Below are 19486 nucleotides of genomic sequence, written 5' to 3' on the forward strand. Positions count from 1 at the left end.
ACGCTAATGAACACTCAAATTCACACAGGATTCACACCGCATTCATACAGAGACACGCGCGTGCACACACACACATGCACACACGCACACACAAACTCTTGCATAGGCAGCTGCGATGTTGAGTCGCTATGGAAACTGCTTCTCGCTAATAGAACTGCACCAGCCATTCCATTGCACCGACTCACTGAATGTCTGTTGCCGTGGTAACAAATTCTACTCACGTATTTGCACACCCGCCTGCATCACCACCTGAATCTCAGGTTACACATGCACTTGGGTGCGTCACTCACAGTCGCACGCACGCACGTACGTACACACACACACACACACACACACACACACACACACACACACACACACACACACACACACACACACACACACACACACACACACACACACACACAGACACAGACACAGACACAGACACACACACACAAACGAATGTGGCAAAATGGCACATATGGCTTCACACATGCAGACATCTTTAATGGATCATGCGTATGACACAAGCAGGATGGCTTAAAATAAAAGATTTCAGTCGCACACTCTGACGTGTCACTCTTTTTCCCTCTCTTCTCTGGTGTATTCTGAACCTCGGCTGATTTCCCAGAGGATATGTAAATAAGTTCAGTTATCTTGGCATTACCAGGACAGTATAGGGGAATGACGTATCAGCAGGCTGCCATCAACCGCTCTCACAGCAACACTCATACCATAAATTAAATCCTTAGAGAGAGGGAACCTATTCAATGACATGCGTCTACATTAAAAGGGCTGATCAGCCTTTTCTTTATGTTGCTATGTTTCTCTTAATGCTGTGTTTACCGACTTACATTCTGTCAGAAGATACAGTTGTCATCATTGAATACTTTCAGTTACAGCCAGAGATTTGACTCTGCCATGCTAGTAACAGCTAATGCAGTCTTGAGCTGCTAGCTCAAGATTACAGGAGGATCAGGCTACAGAGGTCTGGCAAGCCCACTTGTTTCTAACTCCACACTCTAAGATTTTCTTCATTTCTTTCAAACTTGGGGTCTTCAACCACAACGGATGCTGACTAATGTGACACCAATTGCAAATTTCAAAAGGCTTTGAAGAACTTTTTGACACTTGCGGCAGTACTCCCTGTTACCTGCAAACAGACTTTGATGAGTAAAATCAAGGCAGCTTCATATGTGTAGGAGTTCAGCTTTGTTTTTCTTTTTGTGTGTATGTGTCAGATCAGCTCTGTTGTATGTAAATTGTCATATAAATAATACTGAGTTTCTAAGATGTGGTGGGGATCACAAAAGGTAACTTTGCCATCCGTGATGGTGCTGGGAGCTGCTTGTCAAACTCTGAATGCAAGATGAGCAGTGTGGATTCCATCCCCACCATGAGTGGACCAGCCCTTAACCCTTAAGAGGATGGTGAAGCCAGTCCACATGTGTTTTGTGGACTTGAAAAAGGCCTACGACTGTGTCCCCCAGGAACCCTGTAGAGGGCACTGTTGTAGTATGGGGAACTGAAGCCATTGCTACAAGCCATCTGATCCTTCTACAACCAAAGTAAGAGCTGCGTTCACATCCTCAGCACAAAGTCAAACAAGCTTCCCTAATCTCAACTCTTGTGATATCCATAGACAAGATCTCAAGACGCATTCGAAATGAGGAAAGTGTCCGAATTGGGAATGTCAGGTTCGCACCTTTATGTTTTGCAAATAACATGCTTCTGTTGGTTTCATCAGACGGTGACCTTCAGCACACACTAGGGCGTTTCTCAACTGATCTCAAACCATCCAGAATGAAAGTTACCACCTCTAAGTCTGATGCCACAGTTCTCTGCCAGAGAACTTGTGGATTGTTTCCTCTGAGTTGGGAGGAGTTACTCCTCAAGCAAAAGATTTAAGAATCTCTGGATCTCATTCATGATTGACAGAAAAATCGAGCATGAGATGGACAGACAGACTAATGCAGCATCAGCGACAATACGTGCCTTGTATACAACTGTAATAGTGAAGAGAAAGCTGATACGTGACAATATAAATTGATCTCGTTTAACTACGGCCATGAACTCTGGTTAGTGACCAAAATACGGAGATTGGAGATACAAGCAGCAAAAATGAGTTTTCTTCACACAGTATTTTGGCTCAGTTGTAGGGAAAGGGTGAGGAGTACAGAGAGTGAGTTCGGAGTAGAGACACTGCTTCTATCCATTGAAACGAGCCATCTGAGGTGGTTTGGGCATCTGATTATAATGCCTCCTGGGCGCCTTCCTTTAGGAGCTTTCTGTGCACGTCCAACTGGAGGGAGACACTCACTGAGAGGAATTACATATCTCATGTCCTCTGGGAACATCTGGGATCCCCCCAGGAGGAACTGGAAAGTGTTGTTGAGGAGAGGCACGTCTGGAATGACCTGCTTAGCCTGCTGCCACCACATCCTGACCCCCAGAGAAGTGTAAGAAGATGGTAAGATGGATGGTAACTTTATTCACTGTATACGATAGCTTCTGTTCCACTTGCCTAGACCAGGTAATAAACACCCAGTACATTAAATCTGACGTCAGTTTTAGTGTTTTAGGTATTGTCAGGCAAAAATCCCTTATTTTTTTTCTCTTATTGTAATTTCACTGGTCTAAATTTAGCTAGTGAAGGGTCATTTTAGCATATAACAAGGTATTCCACAGATCACATGAGATAGCATACATAAAAACAAAGTCTGCAGTTGCACTGATGGTTTTACCTTTGAGAATGCAAAAAATACATTTTCAGTGTTACAGTGCATCCTGGTAATCACTGTATGAAGTGCATAACAATGAAACTGAACAAAAACTGATATTTGACTCCAAAACTAACTCAAATATAACTTTTTATCTTCGTGTTAAATTGTCACATTGAGACAGAGTGAAACAAGGTTTTTCTTAATTCCAAACCACTAAAACGTTAACAAAAAATCTAAAATATTTTCTAAGCTTAATAAAGTTAAGGTGTAGGAAAAAAAAAATCTAATAATTTTTGAATTAAAGATAAAAAGCTCATGCATACCTACAAAGCCTTAATGACACGGATGGATAAGAAAAGTTGAAACTGGCTTTAAAAAAAAACTTCTCATCTTTCATTCTGACAACGTTTTGGGACTTCTTCATTAGCTATGTCTAAAAATAACATTTGTCCAGTTAAGACTATTTTAAAAAAGATGGATACATGCATGGCGCAAACGTTTTGGTGAGAATGAAGGCAAAAAAAAATGCCAGCTAGGTAACCTCTGGTGAAAACAACAAACAGAAGATATGATATGATGTGCATAGATTCACTCTTGTGCAAAAATGTTTTATAAAAAAGGTGGAGTAATTAGATGTATGGTGAAATGAGGGGAATGGTACAATGAATGACAGGGGTTCAGCACAAACAGAGATGATTCGGGGGTACAGGGTGTTGTACTTAAATCCAAAATCCAGGGCCTACATGGCCAACAAGGAGTTCACTGTCTTTCATGCCTGCCTTCAAAACACTGGCACATTATTCTCTCCTCTCTTTGCCACCTAACCTGATACTGTCCTCCTCAACATCCACCTCCCTAATGTCCACCCATTCTCAAAGTAATGTCTTACCTCCCAACAGAAACTGCCTACTTTCTACTTTTCCATTCCTCTGCTCCTCTCTCATTCATTCTCTTATGGTAATCTCGATTGATTTGGGCATAAAAGTTTCTAGCCTGACTCAGCACTTGAATATTTTTCGCACCCACACCCAAGCAATGCAGTTTCTTACAAACAATTGTCAAAAAATAAGCTGCCACTACTACTGTTTTACAACAATGTTAAAGTGCCTGTGCCTAAGTCCATACCTGAGCAATTAAGTGAGGAACTCAGCTGTAACCCAGCCCTCCTGGTCCTGTCAAGATCCATCAGGTGTCGGCATAAATGTCAAGCTCTACCAGTCTCCTACTCATCCACCCTCTCTTTCTTTCTTTCTCCACATCTCTCTCACTTTGAAAGCTGTATAAATGTCATTTCATCATGCACTTGTCTTCATTATGACTATTTTTTCCTCTGTTCCCCCCTCGTTGCCCTCCCCGGTGCTCTCGCTGTGCTTAGCTTTTCCTTTTCTTTCATCTCTATTCTATCATTCTGCTCCTCTCCTCTACAATCCTGCATGAATCCTTCCTTCTGTTTTCACCGTTAAGAAACCACACAATTGGATTAGCTACATCTGTCTCTTTTAAAACCATAGCAATTAGAGATGCAAGGGAGAGAGAATTCAATACCCAAATAGCACGGAGCCCAAAATACCGTTTAAAAAAAAACAAACACAGAGCACATGCATGCATGTATAGGTTTGCACATGCACTTGAGTAAACACACATGCACAAATGGAAACGTAGCTCCCTGTATGTGTGCACAATGCCATGTAATATACAGTACGTCTGGGCACGTGTACAGAACCAGATGCACATGCTGTCTGCACAGATTTTGGCTGCATCAGTAAAGAGTAGCGAGAACATCTCCCTTCGGCTGCAGCGAACTTGAAAATGTACAGCAATAGCAGAAATGTTCAGAAATACCGTTCACTTTTTCCTACTTGAAAAATGAAGGATTGGGTGAAGCTCAATAACATAATGAAGAGCAATAATTTAGCAGACCGTTTCATAAGAACTTCAGTGCCGGAATAAAAGCGCAGGTGACAGAATATTGATTTTCAGTGATGCATCTCGCAGGATAGCCAGAACATCAGCATGTGGTTGATCAACCACATAGCAACCGAGAAAGGAAAATAAATTAGCTCCCTGTGCATAAAGAAGCACATGTGACAGAGGGTGGGGAGAAACGCAGAACGACTGTTTTGTATGTAGCTGTTATTTAGCTAAGTGCATGCATATAAGAAGGAATGACAGATGTGTGTGCTAATAAAAGGAGTTAACAATAGATGGTGTGATGTGCACATTAGAGCGATGACGCTAACGTGGTTACTAATATAGATGCAAACACCACATTCCCCATGGAGCTTGAAAAATAGAGCACAAGGAAAAAAAAACATGCAATTAAAATACCTTCATCCCTGGGTCTGTTCATTGTAGACTCATCATGCTTTTTTGTGAGAGGACCTGAGGTTGAGAAAAAGGAAGGAGGGGAGAGAGACAAAAGACAAAATTCAAAAAGATTGCATTTGCGGAAAAACAAAACAGAAAAACAAGAGAGGATTAAAAGAGAAAAATAGCCAAACTGTAAGACGTTCTGCTCTGTTTCACTTCAGCGGCTGTGTACAAGGATTACACACTGTTTCCTGCAAAGATAACCCCAAACTCATCTGTTTCAACTGCTTAAGATCTAGTCACGGACTGCCTCGTAAATGACCCCAGAGGCCACTTCTCCTCAACCCTTCTCCCAATCAGTCCTGACACACTGCTGCTTTGTAAAGAAAAATCAATGAGCAGAATCAAGCCATCACTCTTTTTTGCTCAGAAAAAGCAACGGAATGCCAAGATACTGTGTGTCCTGCTCCAGCTCAGGACAGTGTTGGAGTCCTCTGATAAAAGTCAACACATTATACTGGAGAAAGGCACATAAGCATGAAGGCAAAGGCCTCGAATACATGTGACCTATAGTAAGATTACATTTAACCACTTACATCATTTTCGCTAATCATAATTACGCTGTGACTAATAAGAGATATCTATAGCGTAATTCTCAAGCCAAAACGACAGTCAAAGGCTAATCGAAGTAATAGCGGTAGATATCCCCAACATCATTAGACTAGTCTAAGTTGTTGTGCCAGACACAGTTCATGCAAGGCCTCCCATTGGACACTGGTCCAACAAAGTATTTCAGGAGGGCGAGCGGAAGTAATGGCGGATGTCGTGGTGGATAATATTGCTAGAAAATTAAATGAAACAGAAATAACTCATCAGTGAGAAATTTGTAGAGAACAAAAGATTCGCTCATTCCAGGGTTGTGGTCAAAATTTACTAGAACTACGGCCTCTGGCTGCTCTTACATGGCGAAAAAAAGGCTCGTCGTAGGCGGTTTGACTTGCAGTGTCATAGTATATTTCAAAAGCAAAAGCTGCCTCCGCCTCCCACTTGCCGTGGCTTCTGACATAAAATACAGATATCAACCACATCATTCTTGCTAGTAAAAACACTCTTCAAGATATTTCTAATTACATTGTGACCAGGCAAAATTCCAGTTCGAGGTATCTGTAACATTATTCTGACTAGTTCAAACCTGATTTAAAAATATCTAAAAAAGGACAATGTGGATAGCCTGAATTGGGGGGAATTAAAGACAACTTAAAGTAGAATTATAACTACTGTAGTCAGGATCAAACTGTAGATATCTGAAACTGACATACTAACTGCATCTAATAAATAGAACTAATCCAGCTAAAGAAACTGTAGATATCTGAGTATGAGAAAATGAAAGGTAAAAGTCACATCATTTGTCTCAGTACAAATGATGATGTGGTTATAAAAATGTTTATTTTTGGCTAGGTAGAGCTGAATTCTAGATATCTGCAACTGGCTCTTACATGTCAAAACTGATTGCCATAGTGACCATGTATACATAGGCAGAAATGCGAGCCTAAAACTTGAAATTTTACCAATTTAGCGATGGGGGAGCTGTTTTTGATATTTACACCGCCTGCGAATGCTTGTGACAGGATTCCCCTCATCAAGGTCAAAGAGGAGCCCCGCATTAAGCTTTAATGGCAACGCCAGTTAAATGCTCCATAGGGCAGAGCCAATAACAAGCATTTGTCACAGTGACCAACCAATGCCCTGGTGTGTCAACCTCTGTAAGTCTTAACTGATAAGGCTCCCATTAATTTGTTTTTTCTTGGTTTCTGTCAGTGGAGCTCTCCGTCAGCAAACAATTACCACTGCGTTTTGTTCTCCACCACTGTCTATATGTCTTCACGGAAGTCATTAAACACAGTCACACACCCACAGCCTCACACACATACAAAATCCACGTCACACAAAGCACGTTAAAAGTGTCCTTATCATCTGTTGCTGTCCTCCTCGTACCCACCCAGCGGCACATTCCCTGCTCTCCATCGGGGAGGCGTTGCAGTCTTTCATTTAAAAAAAACACTCTATGTTGCGTTGCCAAGGGGTTTATCACTCTGCCAATGCGCTGCTGACATGTCTGTTTCTAGCCTTCTGCTGGAAACCTCACACTGAAGTGATGGCATATACCCTTTTCACAGTGCTTTGCCTCAATTGACAAAGGAAGCACACAGGATTACTGCACTCCACCATTATAATGCTGCATTTCCACCCATCCGTCTGTATGAATATGGCTCCCTCATATAAAATGTTTATCTTCCATCTAAATGGGAAAGGATCAATGCTGAATGGATTTGCTGCATCATCCGAGCACCACCATACAGGCGCCTGATCCAGAGAGCACTTACTGCCATAGCGGGAGATGGTATAGTCACTGGTCCTGGGCAACAGAGCAGACAGGTAGACAAACCGGTAATGGATAGAAAGGTACATTAGTCCTCTGTCTTGTCAGCACTTCCACGCTACTTAGCACCACTCTAAAACCACACCTTGTCGCTTAATGGAGGCTACTCTGATTTCAGTTTAGTTCCTAATATCTAATAAAGAGCTAATCTATCTATATGTGAGGATAAGCGCTGCTCAAACAGTCGCACTTTGCAATGGAGCATTAGACGGCACCCTAATAGTTCACACGTAAAGCTAATCGACCTAAAAGAAGACAAGAAGGAATAACGCAGAAAATGCACTTTGTACTGTTCAGTGGTAGAAGAAGTATTCAGAGCCTTTATCTCTACTGGTAAATGTACCAATACAGCAGCAACATTACCCTATTACATGCAAAAATGCTGCATGAAAATTCCTACTTCAGTATGAGCAGCAAAATGTGGTTAAAGTATTAAAGTACTGGTTTGGTCCGTGTGATATATTGTTATATATGACGGTCATTACATTATTAATAGAGGAGCTCCAGGGAGGAGGAGGTCTGAACTATTTTATGTACAGTTCATTTTATATGCAGGGACAACCGATATCTCTGAGGGCAAATGGATCAAATCAATTTTTTTAGGTTTTAGTTCTTTTTCTTTAATCTTTGAATTTTGTAAGATATTGGATCATTTGTTGAAATCAAACATGTGAGAGGTGGTTGAGATGTTAGAAACTCACAGACATCTGAAATGTGACTTTGACTTCACACTGCTTTTTGTAAGACTTCAGAATCCATAAAGGTTGGAAACCACTGGTTAATTATTTAACAATGTGTTGTATTCCAAAAGCTTGCTTTTTTATCCATTGTGTCAAATCTTGACCTTAAAAGCAACTAAAGCTGTCAAATGAATGTGGTGGGAAGAAAGTACAATACTTCCCTCTGAGATGTAGTCTAGAGGAAGTATGAAATAGGATTAATTGGAAATACTCAAGTGAAGTACAAGTATCTAAAAATTATACTCACTCAATGATACGTGAGTGAATGTATTTAGTTACTTTTCAATACCAGTACTGTGTTTAGGATTATTTTCATACAGTCATGCTAGCAGTACTTTAAGATATCTGAATTTATATTTTGACTAAGGCCGTGTTAAGGTAGAGCTACATGCTAACATCAGCTACAATGTTTACCATGTACTCTATGTCTAACATTGTAGTATGCTAACATTAGCTAACGAGCACAAACTACAGTGGATAAATGGACTACATATAAAAGATGGACTCAGCGACCATGTCACCCAAGGGTTTGTGGACTGCTGGTTTGTAGTCTTGAGTTTGGAATTTGGCCATCACCATTTTGGTCTTTTGAAGTCAGATGTACAAACAGAACGTAGCCCCAAAGCAGTCCCTAATTCATCATCTATTTTACTCTAAATGGGTTCATAATTTGCAAAATGAACATAACGCTGTTTTCAAAAAGTCCTGAGATTAACAACTGAGTAAATAAACTCATTAAAAAAATGTTTACCGAGTGGACAAATCAAGGAGGGTCATTTTCTCATACAACTGTATACAATCAGACTTCTGTTTGCAACCAGAAAAGCTGGCTGATAGGAAGAATATGCAGGTTAAAGACATTTCTACATTGGTTTCACTTTTCAGATCTGCAGACTATGTCCATATATAGTCTGTGAGTGCAGCTGAAGGGAATGCCTTACTTTTGTTTAGTCCTCAACCAAAGCACATTACAAAACAATACTTCCTTGCGGAAGTGTCAGGGGATTACCAAAGTAATTACAATTAATCTTGAGGCATCAAGTCTGCACAGATTTTCTTGGCAACCCATCCACAAGGGTTGTTAAGATATTTTAGTGTAATCTATGTCTGTAAAAAAAAATTGTACCAATGTGGTAGATGAGATATTTTGCAAGAAAAATTAAACCTCTGACCTGCTGAATATTCAGCTTATACAGTTTAATCCTTTGGGAGCCACAGATGTGTGCAGCGAAAATCTTGGCAATTGTTTGGCAAACAGTTGCTGAGATTTTTTTTTTTTTTTTAAAAACAAAGAGGTCAACATGTTGGTATCCCTTGAGAAAAAACAAACAAACCATTAAGTCTTTGTAATTTATGCCCCGAAAACCAGCAAAAACACACTGGTAGTAAATTTGTTCAAAAAAAATAAATGATTTTAACAATTCATGAACTGTTATTTTTGTCTGCTAAATTTCAGTTGGTTCACTGATGATGAATGAATCACTTTAACATTAGTTGTGAGTTTAATGTGGCTGGCACTCCTTTACAGAAACAGAAATGCTACATGCTACTGTGGCTAACATCATACAGTATGTGGTTGCTTTTTTGATATTTGGTATGTAAAGATATGGACTAAAACAAATGCTCAAGGCAGTAGGTGGATCTTGACAGACTTCTGAGGTTTGAAGAAATACTGCAGTGGTTTAGATGAGACAAAACCTACAATGTAGTCAAAGGTAAAAAAAAAAAAAAAAACACTTTCTTGAACATCTGCCCCGGCACAGAAGCCTGCCGGTAGGCTGACTACATGTTGTAATGGGCCACTGGTCAGTGAAATGCAACGGCCTATGCAGGAGCATTTAGCTTGGCTTGTCCCAGTACTGTTTGACCTAACGCAGCTCCATCTCTCAGTCAGCAGCGTTTCTGTTCGGTTCAGTGAGCTAGTGGCCAGAACGCAAGCTGTCTCCCGTCCCTCTTCATTTCCTCAGTGCAGTAAACGGGATGAAGCTGCAGTATGTCATGTCTGTGGTGGCCTGTCTGCTTGACAAGGTGTCAGACACAGTTTCAGTTCAACCCCCCACCCCTCTCACCCCCCTTTGCATCCAGGCAGCAGCTTCTAGCACATGCCGGCCTATCTTTCTGCTCTCCATCTCTTCTACTGCACCCCCAGCCTCCAGCTCCATCCCTGCCTCTACTGTCCTGCCTCCTGAAATATGGTTTTTAATAAAGAGCACGGTAAATGGCTGCTCTAGCGGTAATAAAAATGAAAGATCTCAGGCCCTTGGCTGGGGAGTGTCTTGAGGAAATAGGAATGCAGTGAGACAGTGCTCTTGCCTAACAGCCTAACCACAGGAGAGTTAAGGTGGAACACTGGTGATGGAGGAAGGGAGCAAGAGAGAAATAAAGGGAGTGTGTAAAACTCGCTGTTCAATCCAAGAGAATATTTGTGCTATTTACCTTATTCTAACAAGTTATTTGAATTTCATTTGAGTTGAATAAGTAGCAGGCTACATAGTGGCCTGGTAGGGAAGGGCACTGAGCTCATTTGCATTCAGAACAGTGACCCCTTCTACCGCCATCTGCATAAAGATGGAGGAGCAAAGAGAGTAGAGAGGAGAAGAGGCAGGGATGGTTTCAGAGAGGATCGAGCAGGAGGGGTGAACAGATGCAGAAAGAAAAGAGAGCTGTGAATTTCTTTTTGTCCAAAGAATAACGAGGAGAACACGGCCAGTGAGAGTATTTCTGGGTATGAAATAGATATAGCAGACAGAGGGGCGCATGACTTGAGCTACAATGGGAAGATAATACACAATGTTTTACTCTGGAGATGAAATGTGTTAAAATCAAGTCGTACTGGGCAGATCTGGCACCAAAACATTCTGATCCAGGCTGTGTATGAATCTGTACTGCCAATTCATTTTGGCCCACCTACATCCGCTGTGAGTGGGACTGTGACTCCTCGTTGCCAAACACAGCATAATACAACACCGACTTTCACCCTTTATACATGTTTGACCATCATTTTGGAAAACAAACGACTACGACTGCAGTTAAAAAAGCTCAGTCTAGCTGACACACCACTAAGAGTCTTCAGCGGTGCTCGTGGCTCTGTGTGGCCGCAGTGAAAAGCTAGTGGCAGCATGCTAACATGTTCCTAAAAAGCGCAAATGTTTTGTTTAAGTATAGTGCGTACTATGTTCATCATGTTAGTTTAACATTTTAGCATGTTAACATTTGCGAATTAGTACTAAAAACAGGGATGCCAGTGTTTATATTTGACTTATAACCAAGGCATTGGACAAAGTGAAATTTGGAACAATGGTGCAAAAATCCAAAGTCACTCTGAGGGAGGACTGGACATCTAGCAAATGCCATGAAAATTAATCGTAATGTTGGAAAGACATTCCACGTAAAAAAATAAAAATAAAAATGATATGAACCTTTTTAAAAGAGCAATTGATACATCAGCTGGGAACCATGAATGTCTTTATGACATTTCATGTCAGCCAATTCTTAAGTCTTTGAGGGACGATGCATTAAACTGTAAGCTTAGTTTATCATTTATTTATGTGTTAGTATCTGTTATTGTTATTATCATAATTCATTTCTTTATATTTATTTAGTTTCAGAGAAACAAAATGCTCATTTGTTCAGGGTTACAGGCTGACCAGTGGTGAAACATGATTAAGGGCAAAGAAGGGTATTTGAAGCACATGAGGAATGGAGTTTCAGAAGAAGCTACTTCCTCTGTAAAGACTATTGCAGTTTCTGATGTGGTCAAGAAGAATTCTGTAGGTTTAAACCTACAAAAACCATTTATAACAAGCCAACAGGAAAAGAGGTAGGTGTTCACTGTCATGTTATGAATAAATTCATTTTATTTTCTGGAGAAGAGTAAGATGCTGGACACATTTCTTCTCATTCCCCACTGCAAAGGACTGAATTTACCAATAACCAAGCAAAGTGTTTGTGCTTGTTATTTAAAGGTAATGAAAGTCACAGCAGCAGTTCAGCAACTTTTCTGACATGGCATTATTGGGGCTGAAAAATGAAGATAGCATGGAAGTGCCAAAACCTGCAGTTCCTCTAACGACCAAACGAAGGCTGGCTCCAAGAGTGAGTCAATCCTCATCAACCCTATGACAAATCCCCAAGTTTACAGTTGAAACAAACATGGTCTCTGTAGCTCATTTCCCCATTCATGACAACTGTATATGTGGTAAATGTACATATAAATCACCCATGTAAATTGCAATAACACCAGAAGTTATGCATGATTAAGGTCATGGCTGCATTGAGTGACAGGTCATAAGACAGTCGATGGCCCAGAGACATCTGCATGGTTTATCTCATCCTCATTCATACTCCACCTCTTGGTTCATTTTGGGATTAAGCCGGGCACTGCCAAGATGGTGGGAGCTGGAGCCACCACACTGAGCTTCAAAAACCACTGTTCAGGAAATCTATGGATGACGTCACGGAGGATTCTCCCATCTGTACAGACAGTCAGTTGAGATTAACACCTAAAAACAAAAATGTCAACCTGCTGGTGGCACTACAGATAAAGTCAGACGATCACGAAAGTCAGGTTATTTAAGGATGCGCTCCTTGTGTGGTGAAAAACATCAAGGCTGAGCTGAACGTACAATTTAAAAAGAGATGGGGAAACCAAATACTTCCTGACATGTTAAATGCCACCAGGTTGAACCCTGTGTATACAGACTTGCAAGACATTAAGGTAATGACCAATTACAAGACCAGCAAAGGGGACTGTCTTGGGCTTTTAAAGAAGCACATCTCTTAATTTAAAAGTGCTTGTAACCAAACTGTACAAAGTCAATTCAATCTGATCAAACTACCCTCTTAAAGTCCTGCTGAAGCAGACTCACTAAGTTTGACTAAAAAAAAACAAAACAACCTCAGCTAACCCCAGGAGCTGTTTTCCCCAAACTTCATCTCAGATTGCTCTTTGGTTAGTCATGAAGAATTAATGGTTTAGAGAAATAGTTTTCCGGGCCTTTAAAGCTGGTCCATCTGACATTTTCCAGTTGAACACCATGTAAACAGTCTTAGGGATTGTGACACCGTAATATGTGAAAAATGTATTTGATTTCAGAGGCCTTTCACTCTCCTCCAGTCTCTATTTCTCTCTCTCACACACACAAGGCAAAACATATCCTTGGGGACAGCATTGGCCTTGTGTAAGCAGTGACCCCTGACAATAAGTGACAGATTCTGACAAGCAGACAGCGGTACATGTAAAATCTCTGTCTCACTCATTTGCACACCTTCTCCCCTGAGAGTAGCACAGGAGACTCTACATCATCCTCTCTGTATGTGACATGTAGCTTACAGCATACATACCGTTCAGCTAAAAGCTCTCACGCTACTCATGTATCTACACTTTCCTAATTGCTAAGAGAGGAATTCAAATCGCTCGACAGTCCCAGTTTCTCATCCCTTGTGCTCTGGTTTCTCTTCATACAACAATAACACTAATATTTTCCACTAGCAATTAATCTGTTTCCATCTCATTGCTGGGCTGTGGAGCAATCATCAATAAAAAAAAAAGCTTTAATCTCAGCTTTAGTGTTACAATACAACAATGCCACCAACCACTCTAGAGTAATCTCAGAGTTAGACTTTGGATATTTGAAGCAGCAGTAATACATAAACATGTGTTTTCTTGACTACTCTCCCGCAAGTCTCAGGTGAGCCCATTAATCATAGGCTTTTTAACATTTTATCATTAGCCTTGCTTACAATCATCAGCAGCATATGCTTTGCCTCCAAAGCTCCACTTTGATCCTGTGTTCTTTTACCTGCCCATCTGCTTTCTCAAACGCTCTCCACAGGATCATCAATGCAACAACTACACTCAGATAACCCATGAAGAGGTGCAGGCTTTGCATTATAGTGATCTTCAGTTTTCATTAATTTCACCCCAAGAGACACAAACAAGGTTGTGTTTGGCAGGGTATCTTTACCTAATAAAGAATTGCCAAACTGCAAATGCACTGTCAATAAGAGGCATAAGATGCTTTATCCCAGTCAATGCTTAAAACAACGTGAATGTTAGTCCTTGAGCTAACTGCAATGCTGGAAAACACAGGATAGTCAGCTTACTTGTTACTTTTAAAAGTAAATCATACCATTTTCACATGGAAGACTATTGACCAGTACATCCTGAAAGATTAAAGGTGCTACCATGAGCACTTGAGCTTGCCCTGACACTAATAAACCAGTCTTCTAGCATGTTTACTGCTGCCTGACAACTACTGGCTGCATCAGCAGAGGTATTGTATGTTCTGTTCACACTACACTAACTCTGGGATTGCAGATGGTGATTCATGAGTCTGTTACATATGACAATTGATACATTTCAGTTGGAGGTGAGCACTGATGATGATACTGTAACAGTGCAAAGCTGTGCACTTTTCATTATTCTTGTGGAGGAGTTGGTGGATATCTGCCGGGCAACAAAACCACCTATTAAAGAATTATTTACTAGACTTATAGAAATTACTTCAGATGGATGCAATCCTTGAATGAAGTACAATATATCTCATTAAGAAGTTTTGTTTATGAAAATTCATGAAGGGCATAATATATTTTAGAGGATGGCTGTGTTGCTGTGAGGGTTTCTTTAGTTTGTTTCTCTCTTGAACATTGTTTTTAAATTTGAAAATCTCTGCATTGTTTACAGTTGATTCACAGTTTAATTTTTGTGGTTTGTCAGAACTAAACAGAGGTGAAAGAAGAAGAAAAACATGACGGATGCATTATCTTCATAGTGTTTTTTTTAAATGTGTATTTAAATATCACCTTTATCATGTGCTTCTTCGAACATGTTCTTCTCCAGTCATTGGTTTAACCCCTAAAACAGATCTCTGCCTATCAGCTATAAATTAAAATTTTTTTCTCTGAAAATCATCCCTCCCTACTTTAAAAAGCATTAGAAATAACATTCATTGCTTTCCAAAAAAAAAATTGAGAAAATATGGTTTGTTGTTCTTCAGCCTTGGCGCACTAATGAAGATGTTTTCTCAGCTGTGTTTCACTTCTGTGTTTAGAAAATGTTCTTCTGTCTAGAAGGCCATTATTTGCAAAAACCTCTTGACAAAAACATAAAGGAATAAATCAGTAAAAACTGGTTCTGCACACATTTAATGGCTTTCACGTGGCAGCGAAGTGTTGCAGCAATGTCAAGAGAAGTTGTAAACCTGGAACTGCTAGTACTAACCTAACAAAGAAACCTAGATATGTTTCCATCATGGTTGTATTTCATGCTGCATACATGCACTTTACATTGGATTTTTAAAAAAATCCACGTTGGTGTGTAGATGAGAGGCCCAAACATAGAAGAAAGTGTTTTCTTTTTGAAAAACATCCATAATAGTGTGGACAAGGCTTGACTAACTGAACAATTCCAGCAGCAAATTTACTGGCCATGAAATAGTTAACAAATCTGCAGTTTTTCACTTTTGTTAGCACTGTAGGCTTTCTATTTACTGAATGGACTTCTTTAATGACACTGCAGTAAGAAAAGAAAGACAAAGAAAAAAGAAGGTATGATTAAAGTTTAAAAATGTTACAAACAAGAAATTACCACAGAAATAAATTAAGTTTTTATGTCTGACATTGACAAGTTTGAGAGAATCTTGTCTTTTGTTGGTTGAAGTAGCATAAATGGCAAAGGTGTATTCTGCAATGTCCATGTAAAACCTTAACATTAGCATTAAGAATTGAGAGTTCATTATTAGGCACAATGGCTAAAAGTAGTCCATCATGTTCTGTATTATTTTTAAACATGGTAAAAATAAATTCAGTATGAAAAATAAACATAAAGTGTGTCTAATTGCCTAACAGAGCATTAGCACAAGGAAGACTGCATATATGAGTCTGCTGCAATATGAACATCTATAAAATAATTAGACTCAATAATCAATACTAATTGAAGCAGGCATTAATGCAAGCCCAGGAAATGATCAGAATGTAGTCGTGGGTAATCTCTCCAGTGCTTTTTAGCTTACATTAAGAGCCCCTCTTCCACAGAATTTAATCCTGACTAACTTATCAAAATGACACCATTCTGGAAAGTACTGACACAAATATGAAATTTGAAAATGATTAGGAAAGTACAAGCTGTTCTTATACTGTGATACAGTTGTGACACAACCAGTCTTTTTTCTCTGCTTTATGTAAAGACGCCAAATGATCTACTGACATTCACAGTGAAAGAGACAGGATGTCATTCTTACAGAAACCTATTTTAAAGGTTGTTGCTAGAGGTACGGACCCGTATCCGTAGCCTGTGGACTACGGATACGGCACTTGCCATTTGCCAATCAGATATGCGAGATCTGGTCACGTGACTCCTGGTAGACGCGAGCGGTACGGACCCGTAGCATCGGTACTACAGGTACGGACCCTAAACCTGACCCTAACACTAACCCTAACCTTAACCTTTGATTACCTTTCAACAGTTTGCAGTGGTTAGCAGCTTCTTGACTTGCGAGACTCGCGTACCGGTCCGTATTTGTCTGGCAAATGGAAAGTGCCGTATCCGTAGCCCACAGGCTACGGGTACGGGTCCGTATCTGTAGACACTACCTATTTTAAATGCAAGGAAGTACTTAACAGGCCCGGACTCATTTCATTTCCTCCTGTATGTAGCATGAGAGTGTTGGCTCACACTTACCATCTTCAGTGGGTACATAAATGTTGAGGTAAAGGCAGTCCTCACTCTGGTTCTGAACATAGGTCGCCGCAGCATCGAGGTTGTCTGTGAACCAAACTGGCAGCATGATCTCTGGTAAAACCCCGTGCACATTCTGGGGACACACGGGTGCAAAATGAGTGGCGTTGCGAATCTCTTGCCAGGAGCCTGGAGCTTCGGGAGGCTGGAAGCGACGCTCGCCAATAGGAGCGGTGGCATATGGCACACCTAAATACTGTTCCACTGGGCCCAAGATCTCATTGTTGAGCTCCTTCCTGATACCACGGACCTTTCCGTAGCCTGTGGATACTATTGGGTGTTTCAGGTCAACTCGCTGACACGAGCAAAGGGTCAGGTGTAGCACTAGTCCCAAGAGCCACACCAGACAGCGATTAGCAACCTGCTGAGAAGTATAGTGACGCTTCCCACCATAGCCTTGGTGGCTGGCAGCATTAAATGGAAAAAACAACATGTCCAAAATAAAAGCTCTTGTACTCATATCACAGGGACTTCAGCTGGGTGTAGAGAGGGATCACAAACTCAGTGGGTTATGGGAGATGACAAAGGCAAAAAGAGGATTAGAGGAAGGGGACCGGTTAGCAGTGTTCCTAGGGTGACATGGCGAGGCTGAGGGGCAGGTAGCATTCTCAGGTAGACTCTGTGGTCTCATTCGCCTCCCTCTTTGGAACTCCTGATGGGTCCAGAGCTGCGGTCAGGACGCCAATTAAACCTGGAAGACACAGACAGGTTGCAGGTTTGAGTAAGTGAATAGATGTGCTCGAAGCCCTGTCAGCGTATTTAAAAAGGCACAAGGGGACACAACGGGTAAGCTGATTTACTGAAGATGAAGTGTCTCTTAACTCCGCAAAGAAGGGATAGCGACACTTTAATATGGATGAGATCTTTATAGTACACTGATTTATAGCATTTATATCAACCTGAGGCTTAACTTTGCTATTCTGTCTGCCAAAATGGAACCAAGGGTTATAAATGAAGTCAGTTAAGACAGTTGATGACAACTGTCCTAAAAATACTTAGGGATGGATTGTTCGAAAACAAACTATTTTGTTTTATGACTTTCATCAGGATCAGCTATACTTTATGTTTAGTGCCAATTAACAAATCTTACCACGCCACCATCCTAATGTGGGATAGTGAAAATTCTAAACATTATATCTGCAAAACAAAACAAAGGAACTTGGCATTGGTTTTGCATATATTAGGATGCTGATATTTTTCAGAGTTTCTTTAGCTCCACACACTGCTGTGTTTAAGGCCAGTCTCATAGATCCACCAGAATAGTTGTAGCCTCTTGGTCTCTTCAAGTGCAGCTTTGAATTTCAATTAATACGATGTCATTCTACCTTCCAAATTCAATAGTTCTAGCTAAGGTACAGGTCCTCAATAAATATGAAAGCACATGTTGTTTTCTTCTTTTACTGATTTATCTTTTCTTTTGTGCCACAGTGATGACCTCTGACTGCACTGTCAATCCTGGCTTCATTCAAGAGACATCCGTCAGCAGCATTTTCTCTTGATTTCTGAAAGACCCTGCCAAGTACAGCTGCACAATATTAGAAAGAAAAACTTTTACTGCGATATGTATAGTGATATAAATAAATACAAGACCTTTCAACCAATGATTTGAATAGATTCATTTGGAAAGAATGAATCATTATAGGACAATCAGGGTTATTTTAGAGAGGAGTACATCTGCAAAAAAAAAAAAAAAAAAAGACTTTTGAGCGTGAACTGTCTGGAACCTTCCTCATAACACTGGTAATGGCATCCGAAATAGTGTTTTTGCTTTGGATGGCACTAAAATCTGGTTTTGCACTCGTCATGCAGAGCTTTTTGGTGGCGATTTAAATGGTCAAACAAAAAATTAGTGTGATGGCAACAACTGGAGGACGCTGCCAGCAGAGCACCTGGTTTTGGTCAACATCATCCATTCTGCAGCCGAAATATTTCCATACAACTGACTAGGGCTGCCTGATGAAGGGCATAATAATAACCACAATTATTCTGATTAATACTGAGAGAACAACAGCACAGACAGGTTACTTTGAAAGCAGAGAAATGAGGCTTTCTAATGTCAGATTTACCCAAGTTTAAACCAAACGATTTTATCAACACAGGCATGACTGGGGAGCTAAAATCTTGATTCTTTTGTTGCAACTATGTGTTTCTTTTCAGCGTTGCTACAATTCTACAACTTCATTTAGCAGATGTTTTTGTCAAAAGCGGCGCACATCTGAGAGCAGATACAACACAAGCAAGGATCTAGTCAGGAGAGAGCAACCTGAATAAGTGCCATAAATCAAGTTCTCTCATCTTGCTATAAACATGTGGAGCGTACATGTCAACAAACTCAGTATGCAAACAAAGTACATAAAAAAACAGACAAAAAAAAAGGTTCTGGTTATAACTGCTACAACCAGAACCACTACTAAGACTATGCGTAGAGTGCATTCCATAACTGAAATATAAATGCGTTTCAAATTCAGTTTTGTCAGTTGTCACGTTCTCATTGAATATGCAAAAAACCATGTACATCGCATCTACAAAATGGCTCCCTAATGTATTCAGGGTG

At 40.4% G+C, this 19486-nt stretch overlaps 1 protein-coding gene across 2 annotated transcripts in view; it reads right to left on the reverse strand.

Annotated features, from left to right (window-relative positions):
- Nucleotides 1-19486, reverse strand: part of nlgn2b (neuroligin 2b) — a 90387-nt gene that overhangs the window by 38524 nt on the left and 32377 nt on the right. For both annotated transcript variants that reach the window (XM_022210151.2, XM_022210150.2), the window contains exons 2-3: nucleotides 16876-17623; nucleotides 5034-5087 (exon numbers count right to left, since the gene is read on the reverse strand). In XM_022210151.2, coding sequence (XP_022065843.1) covers nucleotides 5034-5087; nucleotides 16876-17392 — 571 coding nt within the window. In that variant the 5' untranslated portion in view covers nucleotides 17393-17623. The remainder of the gene's footprint in view (nucleotides 1-5033; nucleotides 5088-16875; nucleotides 17624-19486) is intronic.

Source organism: Acanthochromis polyacanthus, chromosome 17 (assembly GCF_021347895.1).
Source record: "Acanthochromis polyacanthus isolate Apoly-LR-REF ecotype Palm Island chromosome 17, KAUST_Apoly_ChrSc, whole genome shotgun sequence".
Classification (NCBI taxonomy): Eukaryota; Metazoa; Chordata; class Actinopteri; family Pomacentridae; genus Acanthochromis; species Acanthochromis polyacanthus.